General features: G+C 27.9%; 3 protein-coding genes and 1 long non-coding RNA gene across 15 annotated transcripts; 3 read left to right on the top strand and 1 right to left on the bottom strand.

The window, feature by feature from the left end:
- The first annotated feature begins 408 nt into the window (after positions 1–408).
- LOC132907018 (forkhead box protein J1-A-like) lies at positions 409–10,323 on the top strand. 10 transcript variants are annotated; one of them, XM_060959736.1, is made up of 4 exons: positions 409–1,623; positions 7,923–8,235; positions 8,745–8,923; positions 9,034–10,323. In XM_060959736.1, the coding sequence occupies exons 2-4, from the start codon at positions 7,989–7,991 to the stop codon at positions 9,454–9,456; spliced, it is 849 nt and encodes a 282-aa protein (XP_060815719.1). In that variant the 5' UTR covers positions 409–1,623; positions 7,923–7,988; the 3' UTR covers positions 9,457–10,323. The 10 variants fall into 10 exon arrangements, with proteins under 10 accessions (XP_060815719.1, XP_060815722.1, XP_060815724.1 ...); XM_060959739.1 differs by having other exon boundaries at positions 7,953–8,235; XM_060959741.1 differs by lacking the exon at positions 409–1,623 and adding an exon at positions 6,786–7,368 and having other exon boundaries at positions 9,079–10,323.
- Positions 10,324–12,785: 2,462 nt separating this feature from the next.
- Positions 12,786–17,244, top strand: LOC132907352 (RAD50-interacting protein 1). Its single transcript, XM_060960368.1, has 12 exons — positions 12,786–13,199; positions 13,320–13,558; positions 13,624–13,797; positions 13,860–13,994; positions 14,089–14,350; positions 14,442–14,667; positions 14,794–14,959; positions 15,240–15,405; positions 15,479–15,699; positions 16,217–16,382; positions 16,462–16,595; positions 16,894–17,244. Exons 1-12 carry the CDS (start codon positions 13,071–13,073, stop codon positions 17,075–17,077), a joined length of 2,202 nt encoding a protein of 733 aa, XP_060816351.1. The 5' UTR covers positions 12,786–13,070; the 3' UTR covers positions 17,078–17,244.
- Positions 17,183–26,324, bottom strand: LOC132907350 (WD repeat-containing protein 81). 3 transcript variants are annotated; one of them, XM_060960366.1, is made up of 24 exons: positions 26,165–26,323; positions 25,821–26,058; positions 25,301–25,457; positions 24,942–25,197; positions 24,696–24,858; positions 24,194–24,607; positions 23,910–24,110; positions 23,675–23,820; positions 23,409–23,596; positions 22,751–23,331; positions 22,116–22,537; positions 21,600–21,893; positions 21,110–21,270; positions 20,360–21,034; positions 20,104–20,279; positions 19,948–20,020; positions 19,740–19,824; positions 19,490–19,619; positions 19,242–19,413; positions 18,723–19,132; positions 17,994–18,287; positions 17,772–17,921; positions 17,597–17,703; positions 17,183–17,497 (listed from the first exon to the last, which is right to left on the bottom strand). In XM_060960366.1, exons 2-24 carry the CDS (start codon positions 26,034–26,036, stop codon positions 17,266–17,268), a joined length of 5,703 nt encoding a protein of 1,900 aa, XP_060816349.1. In that variant the 5' UTR covers positions 26,037–26,058; positions 26,165–26,323; the 3' UTR covers positions 17,183–17,265. The 3 variants fall into 3 exon arrangements, with proteins under 3 accessions (XP_060816349.1, XP_060816348.1, XP_060816347.1); XM_060960365.1 differs by having other exon boundaries at positions 18,723–19,087; positions 19,740–20,020; positions 26,165–26,324; XM_060960364.1 differs by having other exon boundaries at positions 19,740–20,020.
- LOC132907353 (uncharacterized) lies at positions 17,900–18,383 on the top strand. The gene is made up of 2 exons (XR_009658156.1): positions 17,900–18,042; positions 18,110–18,383. It is a non-coding gene; the product is annotated as an uncharacterized LOC132907353 (long non-coding RNA).
- Positions 26,325–26,362: the final 38 nt, after the last annotated feature.

A 26,362-nucleotide genomic window follows, 5' to 3' on the forward strand; every position in this document is an offset into this window, starting at 1 on the left:
AATGATGATGAAGTTAAATTTTTTCAATAATTAAATACTTCAATGATATGTAATGATATTATACGTAATATGTTAAAGTAAACGCTATGTTTTAACTTTTTGTAACTTCATGATATAATAACTCTTCAGTCAATCCAATCAAAGAGACAAAAGAATATACATAATTATTCTTGTTGGAATAAGTAAAAAAGATGCGTGTTAAGAGTTTAGTATATTGTTTTGATGTATCTTTTAATCACGGGATAATAAGAAAGACTTCTATTCACACATAATGTTGTAATATGAACCATATTTAACTTTTTTTATTCCTTTTTACTATCGATATACATTAGAATGTACGTATTAAGTAAGTATGAAAAATAATTTTATTTTCTTTGATTTAATGTTGTGAAAAGGGATTATGTAAGTAAAGTTGTAAGAAAATTATAAGTCTTTTGCTTTTAATCTGTTGAATAATATTGGAAAAAATAGATTTCTTATTTTTAAAATTACATTATTAAATTTTTAAATATACCAAAAATTTTCTTGATTTTTATAACATAGTTTTTCTATTAATTAAATATGTGTACATACGAGTAAATAAAAAACACATAATACGCAGATATACATAAATAAATAAATATAATAAGTATTTAATCTGTATTATCCACGCGTCCATTTGTTACACATATGTACAATGTATACAAGAATTTAATTTTTTAGATTGGTTCACCTTCATAAATTTAATAAAAAATCTTTCGTGAAAATATGTATTCCAAAAATTGAAATTCCATTTTATTTTATTTTTTGTTTCAAATTTTATAGAAAATTGTATTTTTTAATTTTTGACTAAAACGCTGCACACCAACATAGTTTTACTCAGTTACTCATTCACAAACATATACAGGAATATATACAATTTTATTTATGATACAAATTCAAATTTAGATAAAATAATTCAAATTGTAAATGAGTTTCTTTGTGCACATAAATTTCATAAAAATTTTTAGGTTACTTAACTACAAATATAAATGGGTATAAAGCAACAATAGCTACCGAGAATGTTATGCTATGGTGTCATCAGAAGTTGATGTTATAATTTTTTAATTTAAGTTATAAGATACTATTAATTGCAAATAGATAATTTTTTTCAAGAAAATGGTTTTTTTTTCTTTTTAAATTGAATTATTCACGTTATTGTAATAGAATTATGTTTATATATTTATAATATACGTACTATGTATTTAGTATATACATATATACAAATACATAGGTACGCATAATATCTTTAACAGTAAATTTTAACTACAATCAATAACCTTTACGAGTGTGTATCTATAATATATATATAAGTATAAAGTATATATTTAAATGCACCTGTATGGTGGTACACTGGTACCGTTTACCGTAATAAGAAGATGGCGATAGTATGATGCCAGTGGGTGCTAGTGTAAGTGTATATAATGGCAGCTTCAAAGGTAACACATTTTTTAATTCAAGTTTTTACCTAAATCTTTTGTACCGATTGCGTACTTATAACAAATGTTTATTAATTAAATATACCATTAACTATAGACAATTGATAATTTTAATTATGAGCGAGACCTTTTCTGCACGGATTGACGTGAATAATTATTTATATCGGTAAGTATTAAGTTTATTACAATTTATGATTACGATTGTATTTGCATAATATTTTGGGGTAAAAACATATTTTACTCGGAAAAATAGCGAAATAAAACATAAATCCGAATATTATTTAGAGTACCTAAAATAATATTATACCTGATCATGCTTTATCTATTGTAGTTTATAATGTTTCGAAATAGAAACTTGTTATTTAAATAGGAAGTTATCTAAAATTAATTATAGTAGGTATACGATAGAAAATAATAATACATACTCCTTGTAGAAATCTCTATTTCCAAGTTATATATCTTTTGCAATATATATTTTGTTTAAGAATATTTAAGAATTTTGAAAGGAATATAGTTATTCGTTTCATAATTAAAAACTTCGCTAAATCTATATCGTTGATATGACAATTACTCTAGCTGCCGTTACTATTGCTGCTGTGGTAGTTGGAATCAATTTCTTTGAATATTTTATAAAAGCACCATCATTCTCCTAAAATCTATACTCCCATTCGCGTCTATATTTGTAATGTTGCGAGGTAGTATCTGGTCTTTTGAGTTAACCATTGAAATACGTCCACATCATCTTTCATGTGGTGACCTATAAACATTTCCTAAGGGGATATGTTACAATCTATCGATCTCTAGTCGATCAACGCTTTTCAAGGAATTACTCTTTTCTAACTAAGAAATAAGTAGTTGTGTATAATAGATCCTCAATATTAGTACTTACATACGCACCCTCTTGAAACTTTTAATATTTTTTTTACTTCATCTAATTTATTTTAATACAAGTATGTAAGTAGCTACGTAGAAAAGAAAAGATTTTAACATTTCTCTGAGAAAATATTTCCGATAAGAGCATTATACTAATTGTACCAATAATGTTTTTAAAAAGTTTCGTTATCATAAATTTCATACTCTGTATTCTTGCCATTAAACACCTAATTAGGTACGTACTTATAATCTAAAGAAATTTATTAAAATGAGAATTACTGAAGAATAAGAGAATTATTCTCATTGAATGAGAAATTTTTGAAGTTTTGTTATAAAACTGAAAATGAAATTTAGCTTTATAACATATTATGTAATAAGTAATATTTAACTAAGAATTATTGAAAGAAGGGAGGAGAAAGGTGTAAACAATTGTACACGACGAGGATAGAATAAAAAAGGAAATAAAATAATAATGAAAAATTTGTAATCACGCAATTGTTTGTAAGCAGCGAAATAAAATTACGAGAGGAAAGAATTATGAAAGTATTTTAGCGACAATTGGTAATGATAGATGGTGGTAAAACGTAAAGTGGTCATGAGTCACAACCTGACGCGGTACGGGGAGGATAGCAGGTGCTACTACTGTTGGTGCTGGTACTGTTGGTGCTGCTGGTGCTACCATTATTGCAGGGGTGGCCAGCTGGATAGGCCAGCAAGGGAACGGATGTTCCCAGGAGATTATTGATCGTGTATGTAGATACTTCCATTTGGACTGCGTAGACAGCATGGAATTTTGCTGAAACGTATCGAATCTATCTTTTTCTAATTTTTTTAATTGAAAGTACAAAAATGGATTTATATGTACTTACATAATTATATTTTCTATATTAGAGTAGATTATAATGGTTATCTATTCAATGTAATAGATATGTACAATATTTTTCATTAGGAAGTTTATCAATTCCATTAGACAGGTATTGGCTACAAAACTACATATCTTAGCTGCAGAACAATTTTTTGTCGATATTTTTGTGCAATTTATAATATAATAACAGAAGTAGATTGTCTAGATCCAAATTTGCTTAGAATGAAATCGTGTTATAAAATATTTTAGTTATACAGAGTGAGCAACGTAACTGGAGCTATATATAATGTAAGTACACTTTGGTAGATAACTGCGTAAGTGACAATAATAATAACCTTAAGTAATATTGATTCGGATGAATGTTTGTCTCAAAGACGATGCACGATTCGACTTTTTCATATCGTTCGTATTTTTCGAAATCTCAGGGTTACCTTCAATTCTCTTAAGTGAAATTCTAATTTCCTCTTATTGTGAAAATTGTGGATAATTAAAATTGTTTGGGAAACTCATAGGATAACAGCAGACACAGATAAAATGTTTATCGTTCTGTGAATATCTTTTATTTTTTATTACATTTATAGACTTACTTTATTACTACTATTTATTACTTTATATACTATTTATGACTTTATAGACTTATGTATGGATATCATTAAAATCTTAAAAGTTTAAAAATCGAAAAGCTTTGAACAACGGTATATCTTTTAATCGAATATTTAATGTCAAATATTGTTAAAAATACATGGCTGTATTGTTTTTATGAACGTTAATCGTTAGATTTATCGATGCACATCCTTAGAAGTAGTAGATTAAATTTTATAAAAATCATGGAACCACAAGAAGAAATCTAAAAGAGTTAAATTTAGAGATGTATGGTAGGTGATCGCTTGATAGGATCTTGACAAGCAACCCCAACTCACGAAAGAAACGGTTTGATACGTGCCCGTTGTGAATTAATTTTGATAACTTAGGTGATAGAATCTTTCCAAAAGTCGTTTAATACCACTTCATCGTACAAACATTTCGAAAAACGTAAGTTATAGAAGAAGAAACAAAAAGTACGCTAATAAATAGCGTACTACGTGGCCTTCTTTAAATGCATTTGGACCACATTTCGCTAAAGTTATTAGAAAGTTATCGAAGTGATTCAAATTATGTGCCTTTGTTATTAATATACATGTATCGGCGTAAATGACAAGTTTAGTTAGAAATTACAATAGATAAGAATGTGTGATGTGCTTAAATATGAAGTAATATTTGAATTAAAATCGAACGAATATACATATAATTTATTTGACAATATTTAAGACTATTTCATGATTCCACGAATAGAGAGGGTTGGTCAACCATTGGATAACGCCCACACCATGAACCTGCGTGTAGGGTAAAATTGAGTTCGGATCTCGTGCAAATTTGTCAGGAAAATTTTGTCCTAACGATCCTAACGGACATCAACCAATAATAAGCAGGCTTCTGAAATTTAACACGCCATTCTCAACGTCGTCGAATAGCTACGGTTCTCTCCCCTCTCTTTCACGTTGGGATATCGCAAGTGACGGTCACTGCCTTCCTGATTCGATCAATGAAAGTACCTGTACCAGAACGTTCAAGCTATGCCACCACCCCTACTGACAATGAAGCATATGACCATCTGATTTTCATTTACATACTTTCTGGACATTACTACCCATATAGCTACACTTCGATCATCATTATTGATAGTATAGACTGTAACCTTCAAATCAATCTATTTTTTTCTCTTAACATAAATAGTACATACATACCTATTTACATTGTTTTTATATCTGTCAGAATACATCATCTACATAGGGAATTGCAGTGTATTTCCGATTAATATTTCTTTTAAAGATGTTACAAACAAACTTTGCATCATTGATTTGTATTTTACATTTACCTAACCCCACTGAAACAATTTTTTTTTAATATAAAAATTATACCTAGATATATCTATTTGATTAATGCATTCGAATACACTTTATTCAACTTTTTGGAATAGAATGACAGATATGAAGCTACATAAATTATAAGTTCTACTTGCGATGACGATTCGTGTTAGAGGTATTTGAAATACAATCGTAATAACTATATGGAGTACAACTGAATAACATTTAGAAGCAGGCATGAAATAATTTCTTATGAAAAAATAAGAAGAGAAAAGAATCAAATTTTTTCATACGACGCTTCGTTTTCAAGAAAATCGATTTTGAAAATTTATAATTTAAAATATACTTGAACATGGTTAATTCCGGACTGGACAGGAATAAATAATCGACAGGACGTTATTCTACATGTAAGAACAAATTGAAAAACGCGGAACGAAATTAGTCCACAAGACGCTTTGTTTCCGAGAAAAATGAATTTGAATATTTATCATACGTCAATTCTTAGTTAAATATGTTCAGACTTTATTTTCTTGCAAATGAAGCCTCGAACGCACATTTTTGACTTATTTTTGTGTGTAGAATAATTCCCTGCTTATTGTTTACTCATACCTATTTCGGTAATTAGTTATGTTCAAGCATACTTGATAAATTTTCAAACACTATTTCTCGAAAACGAAATGAATGAAACGTATGAAAAAATTTGATTCTTTTTTCTTCCTACTTTTTCATAAGGCTTGTACGCGTTATTTAACCGAAGCCTGTATAATAATTTTTCAAATAAAATATAAATACGTTTATTTATATTGAGTTTTCCTCGTATGATATTACATATATTTTTTAAATCAATATTTGTAATAGCAATAATAGTATCTATTATAATAAACTTCAAAACTCTACTATAATAATAACTTTATTATAATACTACTATTATAATAACTTTCAAACTTTGCATCAAATTAAAATTGCGGATTACGGCTATAAAGTCTTCAAAAATGTAAATAACTTTAAGAAAGGTAATGTAGTAACGCAAATAAAGAATAGGTACCTATATATGTAGCTACGATGTACATACTTACATAGCGTGTGAGATATTGTATACATATTTATTATTTAACGATCTGATATAAAGTATCCTTTATTACTCACCGCTATTGATGTTATAAAACGTATTCCAAAAAAGTTCTGCCGAAGAAATTACAATAAAAGTCAGTCTCTTCCCTAAGATATGTAAGTACGTAAGTAGGTAAATAACTTCGTTAATTACAAGCTTTCTTCTCAAATAGTATTTCCAGTTTTTTAACATAAGCGGAAATTTGTAATCAGACTTTATTAAAAAAATAAGATATGATACATGTATTTACTCATACGTAAGTATAAGTATCTGCTTAAAATGCAAAATTTCAAATATAAGTGTTATATAAAACAGTAAATTGTTTATACATTATAACATAAAAAATTTCTAAAGTTAATAAGTTTCCTTTTTCTTTTAAAATGACCTTAAAATTAAGGTATATGACTATGTAGAGATGAGATACGATTTAAAAAAGCAATATTACCGCGATGAATTACAATCTCCATGATAATCCTGAATCTACGTTTTGATTTTATTGCTATATAGGTAATACTCATCTATCAACTACTTTACATATTATGTAGTATACTTATTTCAACTTTGCAGAAGAACGTACATGATGTAACGAATTATAAACAAATTCCTATTTAAGATAGATATGCCTTATTTAGTGGAATTTAGGCACCGTTATAGATCGAAAGAACCCCTTTCTTCTAAGAAAATTACTTTCACCTTTTATTTCGTTGCCAAAGTTCGTATAAAATAAAGCGGGAAGGATAGAAGCAAAAATGCGAGGTCGAGTTCCCCCGTTTACTGTCCAAGAAATTAAAAGAAGGGAAAGGTTTGCGTTTGCACGCAGGTTTGAACAGCGTGTAAGTACATATGGTCCACCTGCAAAAGGGAGCCAACACCTGTCACGCACACCAACCACGGCCAATGGTTTACAGCACGGCAAGCAAGTAGATTCAAAGTGGGGGATTATCAGGGCTTTCGTTACCCCTTGGTACTAGTTTCATTCGAACGATCATGCGGTTTACATGTTTTGTTCTATACATTGGTGAGAATGTACGTATATGATGTAATAAATCGTAATCGGTTTCATGTTCTCAAGTTTTTTTGTAAGTTCGCATAAATGTTTGTTTTACTGTGAAGGATCTTAATTTGCGTTCGATGAATTACCTTGGGGAACGTTTAGAGGTGTGTTGTAATTTTTAAATAAGAATTTTACCCGAACCCTGCACTTCGCGAAACTCTCGTATTGATTTACCGTCTAATTGTTTTTACTGCATATTGTAATATCAGTCGTACCTAATATCAGATATCAGCGAATTTCGATGCATAAATGAAATGGATATACCCATATTCGATAGAATCAATCGTGGAAAAAAGATCTTTTCATTTTCGTTTTGTTCTTTTACTAATAAGTAGGTACATGTCGACGTCTGTGTCTTCTAGATTCTGTTATAACATTATTGGATTATTACTATAATCAGTTATATGTAAAGTATCTTATTTTTATAAATTTATTTTAAACTAATTATTGTAGATATGGATCATTTTAATAATATTCCACCTAACTTAATTGTTATTCTAATTGTAATAGTTATGTATACTGAAGCGTAATATAAAATTGCATAGAAATGTAATTCTCATTTTATATCGCTAATGGCCGTAAATTTTTAAATAATAACAATAGGGTAAACAAAAAAACTAGAAACTGAAATAATAATTTGTTTAATATGTTTAATAAGTTATGTATAGATATGGATACTTTCATCCAGGCTCTGAGCACGCCTTCGATACATATGCGATGAAAAATGGTGAAAATGAAGGCAGAATCGATCGATACTAAGAAACCAACGAATCGTGGTGTATCAATTATGAAAGAAAATATGCATAATGATGATTACGGCGTTGAAGCAGAATTGACAAGTCTTTCATGGCTACAATCGCTTGACATTACAAGTGCTTCTAGTTTGCCAACACCACCCTGTTCTCCATCTCCACCTCCTGTAACACGACAGCCAAGAAAAAAACTGTCACCCCTAATTAAGGCCGAATTAGGTAAGTGAAATTGATTTCATTGCATTGTTATTTGTGCTATCTGTATTATCATAAACTATATTATTATAAAAAGTAGAAATCTGTTGTTATCGCAAATTTTGACTCGTTGAATTTAGGTTTGCAGATGGTTCTTTCTAGGAGTATCGTAACAATTTAATATAGTTAATAAATATATGTCTACGGTTAAAGAAATAATAGCTACGTACAATAGGTACATAGATACACAGATAGGAAAATAAGTAATTTAATAATTTTTTAACTAGTATCTATTTATTCACTTTTCTTTTAAATACTGTTCGTTTATCAAATCTAGCAAATATTTTCTTGTACATGTAAGTAACTACTATTCGGTATAATGTTGAGTATAGGTATTTACATACGCATGCTTAATCTACGTAAATAAATCTAGATATATAAACATAAAAATATTCTAGAAGCAAAGAAAATCGGCACCTAAAAATATTATGCTTTCAAAGCATCAACAACGTAAGATAATTTTATTTGTTCAGATCTAGCTGCAAATGCCGAGAAGTATCGAACTGACCCTGACGCAAAACCGCCATTTTCGTATGCGACGATCATTTGCTTGGCGATGCGTGCAAATAATAACAAAGTGTCCCTTTCAAATATATATGCATGGATTCGAGAAAACTTCTTATTTTATAAATATGCTGATCCAGCTTGGCAGGTATAGTTAAAAATAAGATAAATTCCAATGTTGAAAATATGCCTTTGTGAACATAATCGTTTGTAATTAAATAGATATTATCTAACAATGGTTTCCTTTATTTTAAACAGAACTCAATTCGACACAATCTATCATTGAATAAGTGTTTTGTCAAGTTGCCACGTTCAAAGGATGAACCAGGCAAAGGTGGTTTCTGGAAATTAGATTTGGAAAGAATGGAAGAAGGTAGAAAATCGAAGCGACGCGCAACGATGTCTCAACGAATTCGTGGATCAAAGAAGCTAACAGCTGCAAAGACGATGGTAACGAACAATATTCAAAGCAATGGCGCCCCATCGATCAACTGTCTGTCAACGTTATACGAGACACCGCCCAGTAGCGTATCTCCTCCAATTCCAGACTGTCTCTCAGAAATTCCTGATTCTACCCAAGTTAGTTTAAGCGAAGATGATCTCACTGGTTTGTTAATTGCTACTGCGGGTTGGGATGAGAATCAGTTGGATCTCTTAGATTCCCTTCTTGATACTCTTTAAAAGATTGGCCGGTTAAAGCCTTTTGTACACAAACTCTGACATTTATATTTAACTTTCTTAACTACTCGTTATCCTACAAATTTATAGATACGTTTACAATCTTTTTCATGAATATCAAACAAATTTAAGTAAGTGGCTTCAGTTTCTAAACATTCGATACGTGATTCAAACGATTATACATACCTACGCATCTAGTAGATACTTGAATGTTTTAAAAGATGTTATAAATATTTTCATTTTGAATATTAACTGACAGTGAGGAATATTTAAAACGAATAAGAAATTATTATTTTGCCCAGTATTATTCTAAGTTTATCGTACCTACGTACGTGATGTGGATCGACGATAAATTTCTGAAAGGACAGAAAAATTGTGTATATAAAATGTATTTCAGTTATCTTAAATTAATTTAAAAAATAATATTTATTTATTCGCAACGATAATTATCACCGTTGAAATATTTGTTAATACGAAAATATGATTTGTGCTTATTACTTGACTGAATACATACATATATCTATTAGACGAAAATTCTACAATAAATTGATAGTTAATAATACTGTGTATGAAAATAATTATAATATATTTGTAACACAGTAATTTGCAGTGTGCCTTCGAATAAAGAATAAATATTTATAGTATCATACATTTGCCAAGTCGATTAATTCGTGTAGAGTATGTTTCGTATTCCTGCTTCAAAATAATAAAATACAAAGTGCCTTATAAATACAGAAATATTACCAGTAAACAAATTATACTTCGATTTTTATCTCTTCAAAGCAATTTTCTTGCGTCATTAAAAGAATTAAAGGAATGTTATTCTGGGAAATTAGAATGTAATACTCAACACTTCGATTATAATTCATTTATTAGTATTCTGGAACAATAAAAACGAATATACCTACCTACTTACTACATATATGAAATAATCAAATGGCAGAATATGTAGATATAAAATTCCAAAACAAATTTTGCGCGATAATGAATTAATGATAATGAAAAGTAACAAAAAGTTGTCTGCGATTTGTAATACTTTTCTACATCGTCATAATTGTGCAAGACTAAATCTAGATACATAGCTACGTAGGGTAAGTGCTGCTAATATCGCGTAGTCCGTAATATCGTCTATCCGTAATATGTTGGAAAAAAGACGTTAGAAATGAGCAACGGAAGTTATAATCAAACATGTACAAAGTATTTTATGTATACTACGCATAGATGTACAGTTTCTCGTACTCATATTCATGTGCCCTTTAAAACAATTAAAGTAACTTCTTTAAAATTAGATTAAACGATTTGAATTATTCGACAAGTTGGATGGATTAGTTTCTTAATTAGATTAATTTCCTTGTAATGAAAATTTAAGAAATACATTTTGTAGATTTGTCGGTTATATTACATACTGAAAATTCCATCGAAATCGATTAACGCTGCTATTAGCTACAAACGGTTAAAAATGATGAAAATTGCAGTTTTTCACGACATTCGGCCTATACCTTACAACTGTAACAAATCTAAAGATTCTTACGTCTTTCGATGCTTGTCGCTTATTTTCGCAACAAGCGATATCGGTGAAATTTTCGGCATGTAGTATACCTGTAACTGACATAAATCTGCAAATTTTGATTACAGGCTCAGATAAAAAGGCTGCAAAAAGGAATCTTTGTAACTATAATTTTCTTCGCGATTCCGATCAATTGCAATTTTTTCAAAAATTTTTTACACGTCATTTAGTAAATTACTTCATCTAACTCCTAAAAAGGATTAGCCTCCAATTTAAAAAGAATTAGTATTCTGTTTTAAAGAGTAGATGAATAGGATAAGTGTGAGTAGGTGCCTATACTTACACTAGGCGCCTAATGTCTCTTTCGTTTCAGACAAATTTGATATAAAAATGCCTCTTACCCTTTGAAAACGACTTGAAATTTACTAGGTGATACTAGATGCACTTATGATATACAATCTATTATCATATTAAGCTTAACACTAAAAGATTTTTTTATATAAAATCTTGATATTGTCGTGAAATATGATAATTTTTCAATTAGGTTAATCAATCGATATTTTCTACAAATGATTTCTATCAGATCGGACATCGAATGGCAATTCTTTATTGATCATAAATAATGAAAGACAAATAACGGAAGAATTAACTATACGCGATTCAAATGGTGACTAATTGATTATATTAAATATTTCTGTATCTGATTTAAATTAAAATTAATTTCCGTCCAGACGTTATTTGCGACATTTTATGTTATAAAATATTTTTATGCGCACTATATATTCTACTATTTATTATATTTTTATCGAAGTTCCTTTTTATTCTTTCTTAATTAGAAAAAAGGATATAGGTAAAGTAGTAATTAGTGACTACGTGTGGCACATGATTTAGTAATTATACACTAAGGTGATCGTAACTTCTAAGAATCACTTTGTATTGAATTGTATGTGAAATGTAGGCATTTACCATAAAATAGTAAATACTTTGCATATTGATGTTTTATTGAAGCGAAAATAGTTATTGACTAAATACAAAAAGCGAAACTTCCATTCTAGTCCATACTGTAGTCTTTCACGTATTTTAATAATATAATTTGTACATAAATCTTTTTATTCTTCTAAGTTTCGCATCACAGTCGGAGTAATATTTCTTTTTAAACAGGTGTAAAACCTTTATCATAGTATATTTAGGTACGTACTTATCTTATTTTTCTTGTGAACTCGAGTATTTGAATTTGAAGTACATTTCATGTTTTATAAAATGGATTTAATTGATAATTATATATAAATTTGAGTATGTTGTATAAAATAAAAACATTTCCATGAGATAAAAAAAGTGAAATAATTGGTTCCCTAATAAAACTATTCATTTCCTAATGGAAGATAAATGGAAGAAAATGATATAACAATTCTTTTAAAAATTCATGACACGAAGAGAAATTATTAAAAAACCAAAAGCAGAACCGATTATAATATCAGAAGTAAATTAAACATATCATAATATTTGCAAAATTATGAAATAGTCACAAAACATGGAAAAACTTTTATTACAAAATATTTAATATATTTATTAAATTAAATAATCTGGAACAATCTAGAAGAAAAAGCTTTAACTTCTACCAAGTTCTATATATATGCATACATATGTATGTATAATAACATGTGCATCATACATTACATAAAGACAAATTTTTATTGCAGTACAATATTTTTGACAATTCAATAATAGATTTTATTTTATGTAAATAAAATGTTATAACCTATAAATATGTATATACATATATATATAAATGATGTTTTACAAATTTAGAAATAATAACATCAAATGTTTAAAACATAGCAAACTAAAATACTTGCACTTATTAAATAATATTTTTGAATAGCCTCAATTGTCAAATGAAAGCATGACATTAATTATGAATTAAAATAACAATTGGCTTGAAGTAAATGAAAACAATAAAACTGTGAAAAATTGCTATGAATTGTTCTAAATCATAATCGGTATAGTAGCGTATTTAAGTACACATACATGTGTCACAAAATTAAGTATCATAACCTTAAACTGTCAAACTTTTAATGTACATATTGTAGAATATTTACAGTGTAACATTATGGTTGATACAAAGGAAACAATTATACAAAAATTTAATATGGAATTAGGAAATGATCTGGAAGGGCTTAATAAAATATACGAATTTCATCAATCCCTTAATGCACAGAAAAATGAAATTGAAAAGTCGGTATGTTTTTAAAAATATATTATTATTTTAGGACTTTGCCAAAGATAATATATACTTTTACATATCTTCGCAAACATAGTGCAAAAGATGTTTTTAGTTATTGGTCTTTTAAATTTTTAGTTATCAATGGCATCGACTGAAGCTCCGTCAAAAGTAAAGGCAGTTATAGAAAGTGTTGAAAAAATTAGTATTGAATTTCAACAATTGGAAAAAAATTCTGCAGATTTCAGAGGTAACATACAAGAAACAATGCAAGAAAATGATAAAAGTTTCGAAATGCAAAAAATTATTGATGTTATAAGTTATTTGGATAAATCTTTATCATATCTAAATTTCATAAAATATGTTGAAAATATTAGGTAAACTATTATTCAACTATTTATATTTTACAATTATTTAAAACTTTAAAAGATTATGATTTTAGTGATGAAATACAAGTATCTTTAACAAACGGTGATGACGAATCAACTATTTCATTATATGCGGACCTTACAAATATTAGTTGTCAACTACGATCATCAAATTGTCATTATCTCCAAAATTATGTCAAAGAAACTCTTCACTTTTGGCATAACCTTATAAAGGATAAATTGTCCAAGTATGCAATATGTATATATGTATTTACGTATGTGATTAATTATACATAATAATAATTTTCAGAGAATATAATGATATACTAAAAACATTAAAATGGCCTTTTTGTGGCAGTAATGCAAATACATTACATACTCCTATGCCAGAAACATTAATAAAATTTAAGATACTTACAGAATATTTATTGCACTTACAGTTACCGTATCCTTAGAAAGCACAAATTTTATTTTCATATTTTATTAACTTTATCTATGTTGTTGGAATAGATATATTTCATCTTTAACTAAATGTATAGAGAAGAATCTGCAAAGTCTGTGGTAACATCAGTTTTATTAACTGATTTTACTCCTGTGAGTTTACCAATTTCATTGTTAGTACGGCCACTTAGACAAAGATTTATATATCATTTCACAGGTTCTAAGTTAACAAATCGCCAAGATAAACCTGAATGGTTCTTTACTCAAATATTAACTTGGATTAAAGATCATGTTCAGTGGGTCCAGAAAAATGTACAACCTGCTGCAAATTCAATAGGTCTTAATTATATAGATATGAAGGTAATATACAATTGAATATACATTGTTTTTATTGTTATTTATACATTGAAACATAGAATAAAATTTTGTATATATTATTCTGTCGTTATAGGTCGAGTTCATGCGAGCTTTAATACAATTAGCAGTTGAAAAACTCCATTCTGAATTATCGATAGTACAGTACGATGATGCCTTATTTGCTCATTTGGTTGATGAAGCTTTAGGTTTTGAACGGGAATTGAGAGAGACATTATTTTATCCTTCAACTCAGCCAGCTACTGTTTTTGTACTTACACAAGCTCATATTTTTGTAAAGTGGATTAACATGGAAAAGAAATGTAATGTTATAAAATGTTTTTTTATTTAAGGAATCATTAATTTAATGTATTATAATTTCATATGAAATGTTAAATCAACTTTTTATTAAAATGGTTTGAAACATTTTATTCATATTATATTATCAGATGCAACCGAAAAAATGGATGCTATTTTGAGTTCAAATACAGCTTGGGATAAATTATCAAGCTCTGATACTGATGATATGAAAGTAACTGAATGTGCAGATGCTTTTCTAACACTTCTCACCACAATTTCTGATAGGTATAAGCATTTACCTCAACCAGGGCACAGGTAAATGGATAATATATACGATCATTTATACAATAAAATTATATTGTGCAATTATATATATACATATGTAAGTACATACTTGGAAAGTATCTTGAATATCTTGAGAAATGTTTCAAACAAAAACTATTGAGATAAAATTTTTGAACATGTATCTGAATTTTTTATTTTTACTTTTTATATTAGAAATCTATAAAAACATTTATACAATTCATCAGTAATTAAAATAATCGAATTATTAATTAATAACTAATTACTTAATTGTATGAAATACAAACAACAGGTTACAGTTTCTTGAACTACAATTAGAATTAATTGATGACTGGAGAGTAAGATTGCTTCAATTATTACATGAAAATTATGAAGATCCTTTAACATCTCTTATGCCATGTATTCTTAATACATTACATTATGTGGCAACTGTTTTAGAAGAGTGGGGTGTAACAGTAGTAAGTATTTTATATATAAAATACATGTTTCAGAGAGATATTTCTGACATATTATCTAATTTCTTATTTCTAGCATTTTTTGCAATTATACTTCTTCAAGCAACAATTTGAAACGGTTGAAACTGCTACGTTGAAAGGAAATGATATTACTACAAACGTAGGAGAAGTTGAAGGTTCTGTATTTGATGAAGCTGTTGCTCTCTTAAGAAGATTAGAAAATAAATTAATAAATGAAATTAGTGATTCTGTATCTTTAGATGTAAAAGCAAAAAGCAGACCATATAGAACAGACAAGTACGGATGTTCAATACCAAATTTATTTATATATTATTATATATGTAAAAATAACAGTTTAATATTTATGTATGAAGTAAAAAAATGTTCATTGTAGAGAAGTTTAGGGTTTTAATAATTGGATATTTTTTTTTATATTGACACTAAATCTTTTACTCTGTATTTTTTAAATTTAGATTTAGTAAGAAAATTGATTTTTAATTATTATGTCTCTTACATTATAATGTTAAATGTTAATAATGATTAACAATAATGGAACATTAAATATGAAAGTAAGAATAATGTGATTAAGACAAGTAGCACATTTTTCTAAATTATAATTTTAAATAAGTTAACTATTCATTATAGTAACAGATAAAGTTCTTTTTTAACATTATTTTGTATCATGTTAATTTTTTAAATATTTATATATAAACGTACATAAATATTAAGTATTTCATTATGTATAATTACATATACAAAGTTACATATAGAATTTCTAGGAATATAAAATTAATTTAGATCATATTTTCTACAGATGGTTTGCAATGCAGTCTACTAAAGAAATTGTTTCTTTGTCCGTGACACCAAGTGGCTATTCCATGTTTCAAGAATTAGCAACACAACTTAATCTGTTGCACAACACACTTGCTTTGCCACTATTTCAGCAAGCTTGGAAAACTTTAGCTTCACAATTCGATCAAGTTAGATATAAATCATAAAATTATTTTAAAAACTAACGTTATATTAAGTAATTATACAAATAGATATTTTTTATTACAGTTTATTTTAGAAGAAGTTGTTTTAGTAAATCATTTTAACATGGGTGGAGCTGAACAATTACAATATGACATTTTCAGAAATTTGTTTCCATTATTTGGCCTATATATTAGTGAACCAGAATCATATTTTCCTTTGTAAGTAACAGATAATTATGATATTATCTATAGAGTGGAGAGGGAGGAGTGTGTGTGTGTGTATGTGAGAGAGAGAGAGAACATGAAATATCTGAATATGCAAATTTCTTTTGAAAACATTTTAATTCTTTAATACTTAAATCTGACAAATTACAAATTTATTGCGCTATATTGTTTATTTTATTTTATTAGTATAAGAAATTTGTATATTTTGTTTCAAACATACTTTCTTTCCTTACACTATGTAGTATACACATATGTTTAATATTCTGTACATCTAATTGTCCAAATATTTCAGGATTAAAGAAGCATGCATTTTATTAAATATCATGTTAGGTTCAGCGATGTTACTGATTGAAGCTCTGAACAATGAGGACGAACTTGCTGGAAACGAGATTCTAGCAGACCTTGGTATCTATAAAATGTCCCCTGAACTTGCTTTAAAAGTAATTGGAACAAGAACAGACATAACCTATGTATAAAATTTTTTCATTATGCTATGTCATAAAAGATGAAATTACTTAATTTTGTATATAGTATACTACATCTTTTTAAAAAATGATGAATAGACATTAATGCTTTAACTGAATTTGTAAAATTGTATATTTAAATTATTAAATTTATGTATATATATTAATTTATATTTAAAGATCATATGTATATATAGCATTTAACAAATTAATGTTATTCCACCATTATCTGCACCTAATAACAATAATCTATTAAGAGGGAGAACCGCCATTGTCGTAAGGAGACCTTTGAAAGTATCAGACTTTAATTTTGATGATGAAAATGAAGCTGTTGTTTCTATGGATGTGTAAACTCCTATCCGATTTGCAGTTGTTCCTATAACTAATTCTTGTTCATACGTAGTCATGCAATGAACTGGTTCTGTAGAGCCCCTAAAAATTAAAAATATGAAATTTATTTTTTTATTCGGATATATTTAAGTTCAAAACGACAACTTTGATAATGTAATAAAAGATAACATCTTATTTTACTTCATATGAAATTTTAGTTTTCCATCTAGTGCACTCCATACGGCAATAGTTTCATCTAGTGAAGAACTAATTAATGTAGTTTCATTAATTGCCTCTAATTGTAATATCTGAAAGAAGAGCGATTAAGTATTTCTATATTGAATATTTTTATGATCGTGTTTTAGAAATAACACACTTCACATTCATGGCCTTTCCAAGATGCAATAATAAGTCCAGTACGAATATCTAAAATTGTTAAAAAACCTGATGCTTGACCCAATGCTACCCAATAACCACTAGGTGCTACTGCAATACATCGAATCAAACCTGTTGGATTTACAGATACCTGAAGAAAAAGGAAATAATAATTATTTTATTAAATAGCTTATAATGGCATACTTAATATGATAATACTTACTTTCATTTCATTTACATACTGAAATGTTCTACAATCAATAACTCTCAGAGTAATATCAGTTGTACCCACAAGTAAAGTTGTACATGGGGGAGGACTTGCAGCTAGTGTATTTACAGGGACTGGACGTGAGCTTTCTGGACATCCAAGAAGGGAACCCATAAAAGGATCCCAGCAATGAATTGTGCCATCACAGGTAACTACATATCGTAAAGATTCTAGGAATGTAAGGGCAAGGATCGACTTTTTATGTCCAGTATAAGTATACTGACAAGATGTAACAGTGTTTCCATCCCCCTATTAATAAAATATGCTACTTAATTGTAAACTCTTTTTATATATAAAATATATATCTCTATATCTAATAATATAAGATTTTTATATTGAAAAGCACTAATATTCAGTTATTATAAAATTTTATACATTGATTGATATAACCTTATTATTTTAATTTCCTTTGTTTTTAATAATTTTTTTTTTCTTTTTTAAATTTCTTTTATTATGAAAGATTTCTCTGTCTGTTTGTCTTTCTCTTGCCATTATTCCAAAGTCATAGTACAAGCAAAAAGAAAATGATTTCTAATGTAAAAGTAGGTTGAAAATATAAAAAAGGCTTTATTCTATGTTTTTAACTTACTTTCACGTAAGAAGTCACCTCCATTTCAGATGTATCACGATTTTAGAATTATGTTGCATACGTTTAGGATTGGTATAACATACGTATAATTTTACCTGACTTCTTAAACTCCATAACTTCACAGTCTTATCTCTTCCTCCACTCATAAAACTATTCTCATTATCTAACACATATAGGCATCTAATACTATTAGTATGACCGCTAAAAGTTTGGAGTTTTATTTGTTTTATGTTAAATGCTGTATCTTTTTCTGATCTTCCAATTTCATGTTCCCAATATGCTAACCAATTTCCTCGTAACTGTCTTCCATTTGATAAAGAACAATTTGCTTCACGATTAGATATTATGTTTTCTGAAGTAACATAATCCCCGACTTCATTCGTTTGCACAGCAAACCTATTTCCCACAACTGATATATTTTCAAAATTAACTGCATCTTTATTTTTTATTTCCGTATTTCCTGTTACATTATAATTGCTGTATGATGTATTATACTTGTTATCATCTTTAAAAGAATTGAAAGATATATTAAGTTAAAGACCTTAAGTAAAAAAATCTATAAAAACTGTAAACAGAGGGAAGTAAAAATAAATGGAATATAATATAGAACATACCAGTGTTAAAAGTCGTTTTTGTTTCTTGCTCATATTTATGACATAAATTGCGTATATGTTCATGATTTTTAAGTATTTGTTCCATTACTTCACTATCAATACATTTATAAAAGAGCATATATGTTTTATGAGCAAATTCTGTTGTAAATACAGCTTTTAGTTCTTCAAGTGCCTAAATATATGTTGGATATCTAATAAACTGCAGTAACTATTAATACAAAAATTTATTAAATAATATCTTCAATTACCTTATTCTTTTGAGAATCAGAGGCATCTATATTTTCTACAACTGGGGGAGAATAAGAATCAGCAACATCTTGATTAAAATTTGTTTGAGGTCCCAGAATATCTCTATTATCTTCATTTAAAATCTTTACACTATGAAAATATATATATCCATATATTATACTTTTATTATAGTAAAACATATGATTCTCTCATATGTTTATGTATTTGTTATGTTTCAAATAATATTAAAGTATGTAACGTAATACGTACCTTATAAAGTGCTCACTTATTGTTTTTTGGTGAATCTCATCCTTAACATTTTCTGTAACATCTTGATTAAATGATTTATCAAATGCTAAAAAAAAACGTTGAATAGGTACAGCTAAATGATTTCTTGTAATAACACTACCCAATCGTAAACTAAACATAAATAAAGTTTCTAAACATTTTTCTGTCATTATCGAACGTGCGATTATACCATTGGGAAAAGTAAATCTTGTAGATGATAATATACGAACTGTAGGATACAGTATTGCTTTCACGATTGGTTCCTAAAATGGAAAATGGGAAATTGGATATATTGTCAAATATGCACTGTACAGTGTTAAAATAACTTGTACAGTATTTATCATACATGAAGTATATCCATCAGTACTGCATCACTAAGATATGGTGTAATATGGTTTAAAAGGGTTAAACATGAAATAAGTCCCCCTTCTAAATTTTGTGTCAATTTTCTTTTACACAGTGCTAGAAGTTCTACCATGTGTGCAAAATATTGCAATACTATAATTTGTTCTCCATATAAACCTATATAAATATTTAAATTAGCTTCATTTTTAGAACTTTAAGTTAGTGATTACATATATAAATTATACAAATAAAATAACCTGCAATAGCTGCAAGGCATTCCAAAACTTTGTTAGCATTATGATCACCAAGTAAAACTTTCTTATTCCAGGGAATACCTTCAATAGACAAGGAAGTATCATCGGTTATTGTTAAGTTCTCTTTCCCAGTGTAACATAATGTAAGCATTCTCAATAAATTTCGTGATAAATATCGGGCAGTAAGCACAGGACCAAGTCGATGAGACAACCAGATAATAGATTCAGCACTCATTTCAGAGGTTGTGCACTCATTTGATGTAGATTTTTGATAAGTGTGATCCAATTGGATATTTTCATGTTCTGCAGTGCTAGATTTATTATCATCCATTTTTAATATTGCAGAATTTTGTTCTTCAACTCCTATAATACATGTTTCCTCAGAAGTATTAGTAGGGTGGCCAAATCCACCATAAGTAAATTCATCATTAGAAGTCTTACTTCCAACATGACAACCAATATTACTAAACTCTGTCAGAGATTTACTGGAACAATTGGATATTTTTGGTATAGGAATTGTTGGCGATTTAACAGATTTCAGTGGTGAAATTTTACTTCCCTCTTCATTTAAATCATCATTTAGATTCAAACTCAAATCAACATTTAGATCAATATCATATGTTGCACCAGAATTTAAAGATATCCAAGAACTTTCTTCTGTTTCCATTGTAAATACTTCTATATTAAGAAAAGTACATAAAAATTTTCACAATTTTTTAGATATATGTATGTTTATTATATTTGATCGCTTACCCTCGACGTCATTGTCAGCTGAATTTATATCACGTGCATAGTCACTAGTTATAGGTACAGGTGATAAAGTAATATTATGTTCTGAATCTGCAGAAAAATCCTCATCTAAAGGAGATAAAATTCCTTCTCCATCATTACATATCCCACTTAAATCACAACTCCTGTAAGAGGAAATAAACTTATCAGAAACTATTCATATTAATGGATATATGTATATATATATACATTAGTATAGTACGTTTAATAGGGAGTCAATTAATACACTGCTGTTAATATTAATATTAAGAATAACTTACACCGGGATGCTTCGAGTATACAAATTCTGTAATACTGGGCAGTGAAAGTCTCAAGTCTTTAACTATATATGCATGTTGTGTATATATTGATTTAAATTAATTTCCTTTTAAAATTATGTAATTTTTGTTAGAACTATTTTATTGTAATATAATTGTTATATATTTAAAAACGTTTTTTACTTGATTTTTCTTACTTGAGATTGCCAGTTTTATGAATATATGTTGAAGATCCTTGCACATAATCTCTATAGCCTCCAACTGCTTCCACAAGAGGTGCAATAAAATTTTCCAAAAATCGTCGTAGACCCAACCTTACCATAAGCTTAAGCAAGAAATTTCTATGATATAAACGCGTGGTTTTCAATTTTGCTATTAATCCTGAAGGGAGAATATCAGCATGAGCAAAATTATCTATAAAGGAACCATTTTCATATAATTTCATAATGGATAAAAGAAATGTTTGTGCAGTATCTCGAGGACCCAATGCTCTGGAAAAATACCAATTATACAATACATTAAAAAAATAGTAAATTAGAAAAAGATTAAAATATTATAAATATCAAATATATCAAAGAAAGCTATTTAACTTTATTATAAAGTATAATATTTTATAATGAATATTTATATGATGAACATTTATAAAGATTTATAAAGATTTATAAACATTTATAAAGATGAACGAAAGATCTTATAATTTATAAATAACTTACTTAGCAATAGGATCAAATAAATGCCATGCAGCCAAAACAGCACTATATGGTTCTTCCATTACTTGCTGTATATGAGGCATTATTAGTTCTAAATATGCTTCCCTTGCAACTCCAGTATGAAACAATACATGTTCTAATTCTCTTGCAATTGCTTTAACTTTACATTCACTGATCTTACAAAGGAATTTTGTTTTTGTCTTACATATAAAATCTATATCTTCTTCAGACTTCATTATAAAATTTAATTCACGAACTAAATTATTATATTCTTGTAACATTTCTACAATATTAAACAGATATTTATAATACTTGGAAAATGGAAACAAACTTCCAGAAAGTATTGGTTGTAAAAATTGATGTGCAGATGGTGGAGGTAGACCCATGTGTGTAATAGTTGGGTAACGAAAAGGCATGTCAGTTACCTGAAAAATCACATAATATTATATAATTTTATTATACTATATAACTATATTTAATCTAATCAAAATATTACAAATTTATAATGTTATATATATATATTAATAATCTATTAATCAACATATAATAGATTAATATAATATAGAAAGAGATGAATACGTAATATAAAGTAACATTATTAAATATTTATTATAATAATTGCTTAGAGAAATACTTACTTCTATGTTATCAATATCGTAACTATTTGGTATAATATCAACTTGAAGTAATAAGGCAACAGCATTTCTTACACATTTAGGTAGACTATCAGCCGACATTTTCAAGATGTTTAAGCATGTAGCAAGTCTTTTTGCAAATGATACTTTTTCAACATTCCATGTTGCTCGAAATTTATTAGACAAAAATATTTCCAAAATTAAACAACCGAGAATTTGTTGTTCCTTAATACGTCCACTAGCCACAATTTGTTTGTAATTTGTGAATGACTCGTGTAACTCAAATTGCGGTTTATAAACTTGAGAGCTTACTTTATTCATAAATGCGTGCATAGTTTCCACATGCAAAATAGCTGTAACAGGGTTATAATCTTTTGGAAGAATTATTGTCTGACTTGTAGATTTATCTTGTTTAGCATTGTCTTCAGTAGTGAGTAAAGAACCTCGAGAACGACTTAATAATCGACTTAAGACCAAAGGAGACGATCTCGATGTATTTATAATTGATGTTGGTAATTCTTCTTCTTCAAGTCCAGAACTATGACCTTCATCATCACTAGTTCTATTCCCAGATTGATCACTTTCTATAATAAATTACTGTATTAGTTTTAGAAAGAAATAAAATTATACCAATAAATTGAAACTCTCATATTAGACATACTATACTTATTAACTGAGAAAGATGAGCGTAATCGAGGTGGGATCTTACACCAATAAGGTGAAGGAATGATTTTCTGAGGATGTGGTTGTGTAAAAAGTTGAACAATTCCAGAGTTAGTTAAAGTAGTATGATTGTCAACAAGTTGCAAACAGACGTTTTTAGATTTTACTGCTGCTGAACCGGATAATCTATAATGTAAAAAAATAAATAATAATAACATTAACATATGTTATCAATCAATGTTAGAATAAGCAAGCAATATTTACTTATAACCAAAAGTTAAATCTATCCAGTGATGTAATCTTTCAGAAACATGAAAACTTTCTAAAGCTTCTCTATGTCTTTCAACAAAATCTTCTGGAGATGTTGCCCATCCAGGAATTTCTAAATCTGGCAAATCTTCATGAATGGACTGTAATTTTTAAATAGTTATATACATATTATACCTAGTTACATATATTATGTAAACTATATTATGTAATTTTATTAGTTTTATCTTGCCTTAAAAACTCTAGGATCAGTAAAAAATTGTGGTATACATTCATCTGGACTCCAGTCATGTAACCTTTGTATCGAGGCAGGATATTCACCTGGCACCCATTGTGATCGTACATATTTACAAAGGACAGATTTATTATAGCGACGAGAAAGATAAACGTAGTATGTGATTTCTGATAATACATCGGATACATGATGCCCCACCTGCAAATATTACGGAAATTATATTTAATTAAATAATTATTATATCAAGTAATTTAATTGGCAAATATTGTTCATATACATACTTCAGTCGATTGTGAATCAAATGTTAAATCTAATTGTCTGTCACCTTTGTTCAATCGAAATTTAGATTTTGTCAAATCTCTCCAATTACCACCACATCTTGATGTAAAATCTGTGACCCAAGGCATTACATGATGACAACTTGGATCACCGTATCTTCTACCAGCCAAATTATTCAATGCAGTTAAATAATCGTAATTACTAATACAATTATACACCCACATTTCACACAATTTTTCAATATTTGCATTTATTCCAAATTTAAAATTTTCTTGCACTATAGAATTTGATGAAATTGTATCTAAATTCTTTTTACAGCCATTAAAACTTTTTACTTTAATTTCCTGACTAGTAGAAACTTTGAAATGTTCATTTTCAGGTTTTATATATATATTGTCACTTACTTTTGGTAACACCTAACAATAAAATCTGGGAAAGTAGTTATAATTTCAATAGAAAATTAAATTAATAAAAGATATTTATAAAAATCTTGTGAATATTAACCTGAATAGTAAAATTATCCATAAGTAATATATCACTAAGGGTAATTTCACCTAATACTAAACCCCGATCATGTAAATCTCTAGATAATTGTAATAGCTGATATATTAAAAACAATGGTTTTCCATGACTCATACTTAAAGCAGCAGGACTGTACATTACACACCTTTAAAAGCAATAAATAATTAACAGATAATCAATTACAAAATTAATAAGAAAACACAGTTGAAATATATAATATGTACTTACTCACGGAGAGAATATTCTGCAGTTTGCTCATGTAATGTTAGGAAGGCAGATGTAGTTTCAATAGCAAACAGTATTGGAAGAAGATTGCAATGTATTTCGGTTGGTGTACCAGGCAACACAGATACCACTGATCCATTTTGTATTTGTACTAAAGTACAACCATACATTTTTTGCAATACTTCTTGCATAATCCATATATCACTTACATTAGCAGTTATATTGTATTGTTCTTTATGTTCTATGCAATTCCATGGACCTGTACGTACAAATAAAAATGGACATATATATGTATATATAAAAACAAAAAAATAAATTTATTTTTCCAACATATAATTAGAGTAATTAATTGTATTACATACTGTAATACTTTTTATAACATTCTTTCCACAAATTTCGATAATTAGTTTCTGCAACATAGTGCATTAATTGTGAATATGTTAGATCTGAATGAGTATTTCCATTTATATTCCTTCCTCTTGGGAGTGGAACAGCATATTTATGCTGTTTTTCATAAATCTAGGAATTAAAATAATTATCACATATATTTCTAATAATGTTATGGACTTTAATAATATAGATTACAGAAAATACTTTTAATTATAGCTAATAATATCATAATTGAATTTAGCATATATCAAAGTTGAATGAGAATGTGAATGAGAAATCTATGTAAATCAATCTCATCTTGTGCCTGGCATGAAAAAATTAATAAAATATATATATATATATATATATATATATATATATCATAATTGCCATATTATTGAATTTATAACTTACAAAAGACAAAAAAAGCTATATAAATATTCCATCATAGCTGAAAAAATATTTAAAACAAATTGAAGAAATTAGTGCCTTTATCTATATAAATTAACATACTCTAACATATATTCTTATCCAGTCTGGACCAAGATCGTCAAGTGTAGGATAAGCTGCAATTTCATCTTCACTTAATCGTTCATGATTAATAAAAGAGATTGGACCTGTGTTAACTAAACTGGTTAGCCAATTTTTATGAATGGTTAAACAAATTCTACCATCTATTACTTTTATATATTTTGTGGGTACAAGCAACTCTTTTGTCATTACATCCATTTTTTATCCTTATGGTTTATATCTATAAAGATAAATTTTTTCAATTTATATATTTTTTCTATGTTTAAATTTCTAAGTTTAAATAAAAATTAATGTGATGTAACACTGTTTAATCGTTAAATTCATACTGTATCTGCACTATAATAAGGCGAAAAGTTAGTTCACTAAACATCTACTACGTATGTTTATTATTTTTGCCGTTTAACGTCAAACACATTTGATTTGTATCAAATGAACAGCTGACACTAGACGCCATATTTAGATGCAATTTTGTAATACGTAATGATTAAAATTAAAGCAGAAATGTATTCAAAAATAACTTTTTA

Source organism: Bombus pascuorum, chromosome 5 (assembly GCF_905332965.1).
Source record: "Bombus pascuorum chromosome 5, iyBomPasc1.1, whole genome shotgun sequence".
In the NCBI taxonomy this organism is placed as follows: domain Eukaryota; kingdom Metazoa; phylum Arthropoda; class Insecta; order Hymenoptera; family Apidae; genus Bombus; species Bombus pascuorum.